We start from the raw sequence: 9,899 nt of genomic DNA, 5'->3' as shown, positions 1-9,899 counted from the left end.
TAGAGGTCAAGCTTAGAAGAACTTCTCAGCCAAGCTAAGAAGACCACTAGCACCACCAGTACCACCAACACCACCACCCTGGCTCTTCATGTAGAACTTCATAGCCATTTCAGCAGCATTGTTAATAGCAGACTGCTTGTCACCACCCTAGAAGAAGATTAGCACAATCCACCATAATCCAATAAAAACTGAAACTCAAAACACAAACTCACCATGCTAGCTCCACCAGAAGACTTCTGATCCCACAACTGACTAGCCTGAGACATAGCCATGCCAATCAACTTATTCTTATCAAAGCCCCCGTCACTAGAACCGCCACCACTGAACATCTTCAAAGCCTGCATAGCCGCACCAGCTCCAACAGTCGAAGAATCATGGCTCTCACCCTCAGCACTTCCACCACCATACATAGCCTGGTGAGACCGGATAGCATGCTCCTCATCAACCTCGTTATCAGAAGAGAACTGTCCACTGGCCTTGCTCTGATTCAGGTGAGACAACGCATTATCGTACATGGCACCGTGCGAGTTATCGCCATGGTGCTCGTTAGCGTGGTGGGCAGCGGAGGAGAAATCGTCGCCGCCACTGTACTGCTCCCGTCCTTTGTATTGTGTGTCGTTGTAGGATTGTTCGCCGCTGCCACGACGTTGGTGTTGTTGGTGTCCACCCTGGCCGTAGCTTTCGCTTTGGCGGCCGTAGGATTGTTCACCACTGTCACGGCGTTGGTGTTGGCGTCCACCCTGGCCGTAGCCTTCTCCTTGCTGGCCGTAGCTTTCGCCCTGCTGGCCGTAGCTGTCTCCTTGGCGGCCGTAGGATTGTTCGCCGCTGCCGCGACGTTGGTGTTGTTGGTGTCCACCCTGGCCGTAGCCTTCGCCCTGCTGGCCGTAACTTTCGCTTTGGCGGCCGTAGGACTGTTCACCGCTGTCGCGGCGTTGGTGGTGTCCGCCCTGGCCGTGGCCTCGGCCTTGGCCTTGCTGCTCCTCGAAGTTGGCGTTTTGGTCGTAGTAGTTATCGCCGTAGGAGCCGCCGCCGCCGTACTCTTGGTTATTGTCGGATCTGCCGTAAGACATTTTGGATAATTTCAAGTTATTTAGATTGGTTTGGGATGGATGGGTGGAAGGAAAAGGAAAGGGAAAGGAAAGGGAAAGGAATAGGGCGAGATGGAGGGGGCGGGGTTGGTTTATTTACGTTGAGCTTGATGATTGCTGCGATGTGGCGGGGCGGGTGGAGCCGATCCAGATCGGTCCAGTTCAGCTTTCAGCTTTCAGCCGGGCAATTAATGGAATTAATTATTGGATTGGATCAGATCGGGGTTTAAAGACGTTATCGAACTAGTAGTTGGTTGGAATGGATGCACGTGTAGGTACGAAGTATGGAGTACTTATATGCTATGCCAGGCATACATGCTTTGGCATGTTGAGGCGATACCATGCCTAACCTGGAACCCAAATCAATAGTCTGATCAGCTGAAAAATGGGACTACGTGTAGCACTTCCTATAGGTTCCCCAAGTGGATACAAATGTCAAAATAATATGAAAATAACTAGCTTGTGTGACAGACCATGCGATATGCGGTTTACTCTATCTGGAAAGGTAGCAGACATCCAACAACACCAAAAAGCCCAGGGTATCAGATGCAAGGCAGAATGAAGAAAGGGAAAAGATAATAAAAGAAAGAGAGGAGAAAAAGGAACGGAAAATGCGCGTCAAATACAAAATTGATCATGCTCCTCATCGGTCAAGTTGCGCATGAATCGCAACTTTCTCTCCTGCGAGGTAAGCAGACACCGATCATCTCGCTCAAGGTCTGACTCGTACTGCCACTCGTTCGGTAGATCGGCCAATCCAAACGTGTTCCCCCATTGGCGGCGCTCGTACTGCATGAACCCGCCAAAGTGGGGGTCTGTGTTTGCGACCCAGATCGTACTGCCGTCCGGGGAGTAATCTGCACCGCCAATCTCACCGAAAAAGTCATGCACTTGGCGGGATTGGTAGAGTTGAGCATCAATGATAGAGATCCGGTCGGCAGGCTCACAGCAGAGTAGAGTGCGCGGGCCACCGCCTACCGGTGAGAAGCGTAAGGATCGATAGCCTGCGATGTCAGAGTCAATGGTTTCGAGGACACGCCAAGTGCGCGCATCCCAGATATTGACTGTTTTGTCCTGGTTGCTAGTGGCGATGTGGCGCATATCAGGAGACCAGGCGCAGGCGAAGCCGAAGTCGCGATGGCCTTGGAGCGGATGGACCGGGCGGCCGGTGTCGGCCTCGATGATCCACGCGTCTGGTGAGTCGCCGATCACCACGCGGAGACGACTGTCCGGAGATGTCGCGGTGCAGTTGATCGGGCGCGACAGTTCCTGGTCCGACAGGAACATATTGGTTTCGCAGTCCAGAATCCGCAAGTGGCGATCATTCGAGGCAAACACGCAAATCGGCGATCGGCCGGTCCGATTTCGAATGATATCCACGTGGTTCGTGATGCCGTCATTAAAGTCCGGCGTCACCAAGCCTCGCACACCGGAGCCCTGTCCATCTGATGCCTGTACCGCATATTCACCACAGAACCCGCCTGCGATCGTAAGACCGTGTCCAGACTTCATGCTGGAAATCTTGACCGGGCCAAGAAATCCCACGTCAGGGTTTGGGCGACTCAAATCAATGACAGAGCTATAATTATCCAAGGATGGGGTCCACGACTGGATTTTGGACCGACTGGCAAACTGAACAGTATTGTATGCCGTAACTGACATCAGATTGCGCAATTGAAAGTGCTCGATAGAAGCCTTGTGCGCTGTATGCATAGATTTCGCCCGGAAAAACAACTCTCTTCTTGGCAGTCGCTCCGCTTGGTTGCTGTGTGAATGATTAACGTTATGGTAAGATGTGTACCAAGCATCGCGAAGCGAACGGGCGTCGGCTCGTTTCACCTTCAAAGTTTCGGTCCACGGAATCTGCTGGAGATCAAAAAATTCGCGCTTTGTTCTTTGCGGTCGGTAGATATCTCGAGGTGGCCTCCAGTTGATCATTTTTGATAGTGGGCGAAATTGTGGTGGAATTCTGCCCTCCGAGTGAAATTCAGAAGGCACAGTGCGGGAATGAACCATCCAACGATGGATAAATTCATCAATGGTGTGATTTCGCTCGAAAGCTAAACTTGTTAGACTAGTTCCCATTTAGTCGATTGCCGACTTACTGGTTGTATGAATGATGGATGCAGGATGGATTTCTAAAGCCTCCTGGGGTTCGCCCGTGGTCCCACCAGGTGGCTGTAAGGCTTCCAGGTCAGGCTCATCATAAGTGACATGGTCATAAAATTGGTCCAGGTTCACATCGTGCGTAGAGACCTCAGGGGAACGAGCGGCTGTGCGCTGGCGCAAGTATTCTTCTTCGCCTGGATAAAACTTGAGCAAATCCTCTAGGTCATAATCGGACCCGGAAGACGGCGACGAAGCATAGTCCGCAAAGGGAGGCTCATAGTCCATAACCATGTCCGTCTGCAAGTTGGAATGATCATGGGCACTTGCGATTGTAGCGGTGTTTTGCCAGGTCACAGTTCGCTCAATCGAATCTTCCATGTCTTCCATACCGGTATCATCACCCGACAATGACCTGGAAGGCTCCGACTCAGACATGCTCGCCTCCAAGTACACTCCTCCATCTTGGTCAGTCTCAGAGCTATCTCCATCACTCTCCATTGCCAGATGGGAGCGATGGAACGCAGGATGGGAAATGCTCGTCATTGCACTGACAACCTCTGAGACTAAAAAAGAATCCCCCTCATCCACAGGGCGTGGGTACTGTGAGACGGCAGCTAGAGCGGCGACTCCCACACTATGTAACCGCCGATCATCTTCGGAGGGTACCCCAGTCCACCGCGAGGCAGGCGATAAAGCAGGTGAAACGTCCATACTCGAAGCATCAGAAGCAGCGGGCCTGCCGGTCGAATCTGACGGAGCGTTATTCATACCTCGATGAGCTGGCACAGTTGTGGTATCACATGACGCATCTCGAGCTATATTCGGGGCGCCTGAATACAGGCCGGACGGACGAATAGGTGCAGAGTTGCTGTCACCGAGCATCGCCCGTCATGGGGGAAGGCAATAACCCGTATGGCGAGAAAACAAAAAGGAAAGTAAGAAAAGCAAGTTGAGGGAAAATGTGACAGGCACGATGCGCACCAAGGTACGGTTGATCCCAAGTGTCCGGCTCCACTGATTGGTAGCGGGGTTACACGGGCAGAAGTAGAGCTGGCGCAGGATGTTCGACCGGGATCACGGATCAGATCCTGGTTTACTGACTGATCAATCGACTTGCAGCTGACTCGCTGATGACTCCACTCTGCGTGGCGCAACTCGGCCCCAGCCGATACAGTAATGCGGGTGAGACAGTAATGCCGTAATGCCGCGACGGTTGAAGTCGGCGATCAGATCGCTAGTACCGCACGAGGGTGGCGGGGTGATGAGAAGTTCTAGGAAAGGAGAAAGAGAAAGATGAGGGGATGGGAATGTGCGGGCCGTTAATTAGACGGAGTGACGGATGGGACTGAGCACAGCACAGCCGTTTTTTCGGGTTAGCGCCGGTGTCAGAGGGGATGGGAATGGATCCTCAAAGGGAATGAGAAATGCGTGGGGGAAGTCCACCCCGGTAGAAACATCATTTCTTTTGTGTACATTTGGAGACAGTGGCGCATAGGGGAAAGACTAACCGTTTACCCTGTACTCCGTCCTCTGTAGGGTGATCTGATCCCAGGATCAAAAACAAGACTGATAAGCGGGATGTAAGATGACGAAAGGGGGACCCAAGGAATGCTAACGGGGGGAAATGCGCCAGCCCTGATGCAGGTGTCCGAATAAAGTTCTAGGCGACCACTTGGAACTGTTCAGCTATTGGAGAAGACGTCCGACTTCCATCTCAGTTATAATCCCTTTCAGGCATTTCTTTGACTCTTAGTCAGCTGACTGTGATCGGGTTGTTTGCCTTGTTTATGAGGCCACAAACACAGTTGCCTTGTTGCCTGGTCTTTGGCCATCTAAGAAAGCTTCATCTACCTTTCTAGCTTTACTTTCACAAATACAAAATCCATGCTCAGGGTCAAATACTCAAAATTAACCTATGCCACCTTGCGACGTGCTCGCTCATACATTGCCTTCGCTTCTGTGAGCCGACCCTGCGTCTCATAGATCCTGGCCATATTTTTGGTTGCTTTATGCGTCCATTCATAGTCCGATCCCCACCATTTTTCATATCCTTGTAGCGCTCGCTCGTAGATTGCCTCCGCTTCTATAAGCCGGCCTTGGCTCTCGTAAATGATACCTAGATTGGTGGCCATATCAGGTATTGATGCGTGTTCCGGTCCACATATCTACTCAACGCCTTCTAGCGCTCGTCTAACATGTTCCTCTGCTTGTGTGAGTTGACCTTGATGTACGTAGAGGCATCCTAGAGCATGGATTATACGAGACGTAGATGTGTGGCGCGGCCCGCACACCTTTTCGTATCCCTGGAGTGCTCGCTCGAGCATCAGCTTTGCTTCTGTATAGCGATTCTGATACATGTGGTTGATGCCCAGGTCACCGATGGTACCAAGAGTCATCATATGATCCGGCCCCCATATTCTCCTTTGGTACTTTAGCCCCTGCTCACATAATGCCTCCGCTTCTGAAAATTGACCTTGACTGAGGCACAGTAAACCCAGAGCACGGAATGCACTAAATGCAGGTTTGTGATCCGGTCCGCACTCCTTTTCGTAGTCCTGTAGTGCTGGCTGAAGTATCAACTGTGCTTCTGGAAACCGGCATTGTTTCATGTAGATGACGCCTAGGTGGTAGATGGCATTAAACGTCTTTTTATAGCCCCGCCCCCATATCTTCTTATAGCCCTTAATCACTAGCTCACATAGAGCCTCTGCCTCTGTAAATTGCCTTTGATTCATATAGAGTGTGCTTAGATCAAGAGCCGCACAAAGCGTCGAAGAGTGTTCCGGTCCACAGATCCTCTCTTTGCCTTCTAGAGCTCTCTCTAGCATCGCCTTTGCTTCCGTAAACCGGCGTTGCTCCGTGTAGATTACACCAAGATTGCTGATCGCATCAAATGTCGACAGATGGTTCGGTCCGAACAGTTTTTCGTATCCCTTTAGTACTCGCTCACATAACATCTCTGCATCTGTGAACCGGCGCTGGTCAATGTATATTGACACTAAGTGATGAACTGTATCAATCGACCGCAGATGATCCGGTCCTAACACCCCTTCAAAACCTTGAAGTGCTCGATCGAGTATCATAATTGCCTCTGGAAAACGGTATTGGCTTGAGTATAGGCACGCGAGATTATTCAAAAATGCCAGGGCATTGTGTCCAACCTCCAAACCTGTCATAATCTCCCAACACCTATCTGCATGTGGCATAAGTCGTCTCTCTATAGACCAGATCTCGGGCTGATCCTGCTCCGGTGTACGCGAGGTCACACTCTGAAAGGCTGTGAATATCATTTCCTCATCAGGCTTCTGATTCAGTACATGGATCATCCATGAATGAACGCACCCATGGACGCTGTACCCTCTTGATTCCAGCTGCAGGGATGAAGGCGGCAAAGCCTCAACAAGACCATGACTAGATAGAAGCCGTAGGACTCCATGGAATGTCAGAGTACTACTTGTAAGTTCCTCTAACCATTTTGGCTTCTGTATTATACTTTCTCGCAATAGCTCGTACCATAGGTCTTCATTACTAAAATAAGCCCATTGTCGGAGAAGCTTAGCTGCGAGTGGACTCTGCTGTTCGATATAGCTGTATGAAACATTCCAAGTCGAGTATAGCTTTTTGTCGTACGCAGGCAGTTGCGGTGTGTCTTCGTGTAATTGAAGCCATGACTCGTCATACAACTTCAGATAATCCGTGCAGGACATCGACACCTGGTCCAAATATGAACCAGCAGTTGCAAGAGCCAGAGGAAGTCCGTCTAGCTTCTTTGCAAGTTCATTTGCTGCTGGGTCTGCATTGCATTAGTGGTATGAACGTTGAACTTATGGGAGGCGAGAATACTCACCGTCCTTGAAGCTAGCACGATAAGAAGTGGACGCCAAAATATCCAGACTATCATTCATGTCTTGGAGCTTTCCCAATGGGAGAATTGCACCAAATTTAATCGCAGATGAACGCGTGGTCACAACGATAGCGCCATGGTCAGTCTGCGGAAAGTAGGGAAGAAGATCGAAGGCCGTCATGACATCTTCGGTGCTCTCACTATGACTGCCCGTAGCACCACAAGAAACGTGCACTGTTTCCTTTTTCTCCCCCAACAAAGGATTATCGTAATTATCATAAACGCAAAGCCAGTGATGGTTCATCGGCTCGTCCAACCACCGCTTGACGGCCTCTACCACTTGGTCGAGATCCTGGCTCTCCAGGGCATCTGCGATGTAAGCGATAGAGGGATGGTGACGCAGAATCCATTCGGCTGCTTTCAGAAAGCTCTGCTTTAGACACAGTTCATCCTTTGCGTTAAACTATATAACCGCAGAGAAGTCTTTACGATGTTGCTTGATGTATGCAATCGTCATTTGCGTCTTGCCGATACCGCCCAATCCACGTACAATTGCAGTGCGACGCCCATCGCCCTCAAGAATCTTTTGCAACTTTCCGAGCTCATCTTTCCTAGCAATAAACTCATTGACTGCGAAGACTCCAGATAGGTTTAACGGGAGAGCAAAGTTGTAATTTTCTCTAAGCAATCATGTGTAAGCAATATACTGACATACTTCATTGTCAAAAAGAAAGAACGGATTACCTCGGCGTGTCTTCAATGGCCATATGGATAAACAGCTGCCTCGCGTAAGCCGCTGCTACTGCTGCCGCGTACCCATGCCATCTATCATTCTTGTGCGAGTCACAATAGTCAGATATCCCGCGGATGATCATACACGGGAAATCAGTTAGAACGCCTGCTGCTTCCATCTCAAAACAAAGCACCCCGTGTTCCTGTGCTAGCTCATCGCGAATAGTAGCATCCTTGATCACCAATTCCCCGGATGCTATCGTGCCTCTGTGTACGACGACATATGCATCATCTTCAGCATCTACAGGGTTCTCGATACGCTGCTTTGGGTCACATATAGTTTCACATAATGCCCCCTGCTGCTGATGGAGGTAATCTGATTTATAGAGGTGATCATTCTCGGGGCCGGGATACTTGAAGCGGCGAAGATGTCGACGGTGGGTCTGAATCCGCTGGACATTTTGCCAAATTGGATCATGATTCATCCTTTGACGTCGCACAGCCACCTCTCTTACGACGTTCAAAAGTGCAGTAGGAGGGGGCGGAAGGGAGCCTTTCCGCTCAAAACGACCCAATCTCGCTTTTCCATGGTCGTATTGGACTGCTCCAGAATGAATACTTGTAGGTTCACTAACCACCACATGGCCCAAGCGGATCATCCCATGGTCTGTCTTTACCGGCACGCCGCCCCCAATACCCACAAGTAAGCCATATTTCAGAGCTGGGAATGTCATCCTCATCTGAGTGACAACAGTTGCCGCAGAGCAGTTGCCTGTCTTGGGGAGACCGGCGATGACAACGTTGTGGTTGTTAATGCTGCCAAGGTTGTAGATGTTGGTATCCCCGCTCGGTTGTGGTAGAGGTTCGTGTTCTTCGTCTAGCATCTCCATTGCTGCGATTTGTTCCACTTCCAAGGGACATATCCATCCCACTCTGTAAGCACCGTGGATCAACTTTCTTCGTAGCATGTTCAGTCAAGGATCAAGAGGAGGATGTATCATGGATGTTATCGAGGTCAAGAGTGATGACCTTTGTGATCGAATGGTAGTTGTGAGGAACCTGGAAGCGAAAAGAGAACTAGACGCGATAACGTCGATTATTCGAATTCCGTCCATCAGATCGGAGAGGCACTACGTAAGCGCCGGACCTCATGCGATATTCCTGAGCTCAGCCACTGAGGTACCGATACGAGGCATGGTGGAATGTGAGCATGACCTACTACATGAGTAGTTTGGTGTCATTGGTCTGCATTTGTCAAGTAAGCCCGGAGGCTAAGAGTATGGAACCTTGTTTCGATCCAACTGTGCGGAGAGCGGTATCACTGAGAATAGGCTGCAGTAATCAAAGTATAGTAGGTTAGTCAGGTGACCTATTCCGTCTGTTTGCTTGTCCAGATAGAACATTGAGGTCAATGTCATCTTCTTTCTATTGCCTATATCCCTCCGATGACATATATCAACCACGGTTGACCTTGATCCGTATCCGCATGCGGTTGTTACTCGTAACCCAGTTGACATATCACTGCCATTGGGTTCTGTATATATTGACTGCCGCTTGTCGTGGAATGAAAGTTTCCTACATAAGCTAAGACGGCCAAGGCTGACACTTATCTAGATGTTGGTGTGCTATTCTTACTACCCTACCATGGCTATGACTGGGAGACAGACGATGAGACCTGGGAATAATTCGATCCATATATTCGCTTGATCGGGCTCATCCGTGTATTCTAAGTCCTGAAAAAAAAGGCCCTTTTTCAGTCAATGGTTCTCTTTCGCCATCGGACAGGTGTCGTTGCCTCGATTAAAATGTGAGCTCGAGCTGTGCATAACAGTTTGGAACCTTTTTGGTAATCATATGAAAGGCCATACGTATGTCATAGTCTACATAGCTTTCGATTGCAGTAGACTACTTATCTGTGAAAGAATGTAACACTAAAGAATTATCAAATACAGGCTCAGCCCATTCAAGTTGATTCACATTCTCACTGTACAGTAAAATTGAACCGATAGCAGAATGAAAAAGTAAATATCAAAACAAATAAAAATGTAGCCGCAATAATGTGATGACACAAATTTATCTCATCGAGTCATGCAGAACCTATCCATGAATTGAATTCCGGCAAATCA

At 49.6% G+C, this 9,899-nt stretch overlaps 4 protein-coding genes across 4 annotated transcripts; all 4 read right to left on the bottom strand.

Annotated features, from left to right (window-relative positions):
- Window positions 1-12: 12 nt before the first annotated feature.
- N7520_005328 (uncharacterized protein) lies at window positions 13-1,070 on the bottom strand (the record flags this gene model as incomplete). The annotated part of the gene is made up of 2 exons (XM_057139262.1): window positions 13-147; window positions 213-1,070. The coding sequence occupies 2 exons, from the start codon at window positions 1,068-1,070 to the stop codon at window positions 13-15; spliced, it is 993 nt and encodes a 330-aa protein (XP_056997469.1).
- Window positions 1,071-1,706: 636 nt separating this feature from the next.
- Window positions 1,707-3,965, bottom strand: N7520_005327 (WD40 repeat domain-containing protein; the record flags this gene model as incomplete). Its single annotated transcript, XM_057139261.1, has 2 exons — window positions 1,707-3,148; window positions 3,194-3,965. The coding sequence occupies 2 exons, from the start codon at window positions 3,963-3,965 to the stop codon at window positions 1,707-1,709; spliced, it is 2,214 nt and encodes a 737-aa protein (XP_056997468.1).
- A 1,145-nt stretch (window positions 3,966-5,110) lies between these two features.
- N7520_005326 (tetratricopeptide repeat protein) lies at window positions 5,111-5,329 on the bottom strand (the record flags this gene model as incomplete). Its single annotated transcript, XM_057139260.1, has 1 exon — window positions 5,111-5,329. One exon carries the CDS (start codon window positions 5,327-5,329, stop codon window positions 5,111-5,113), a length of 219 nt encoding a protein of 72 aa, XP_056997467.1.
- Window positions 5,330-5,376: 47 nt separating this feature from the next.
- N7520_005325 (uncharacterized protein) lies at window positions 5,377-8,663 on the bottom strand (the record flags this gene model as incomplete). Its single annotated transcript, XM_057139259.1, has 5 exons — window positions 5,377-5,439; window positions 5,489-6,990; window positions 7,045-7,504; window positions 7,592-7,721; window positions 7,786-8,663. The coding sequence occupies 5 exons, from the start codon at window positions 8,661-8,663 to the stop codon at window positions 5,377-5,379; spliced, it is 3,033 nt and encodes a 1,010-aa protein (XP_056997466.1).
- Between the last annotated feature and the right edge of the window lie 1,236 nt (window positions 8,664-9,899).

This window comes from Penicillium odoratum, assembly GCF_028828045.1.
Source record: "Penicillium odoratum strain IBT 22623 chromosome Unknown utg000004l_segment0_segment0, whole genome shotgun sequence".
In the NCBI taxonomy this organism is placed as follows: Eukaryota; Fungi; Ascomycota; class Eurotiomycetes; order Eurotiales; family Aspergillaceae; genus Penicillium; species Penicillium odoratum.
Note: the sequence above shows the minus strand (reverse complement) of the source record. Positions and strands in the feature narration are given on the sequence as shown.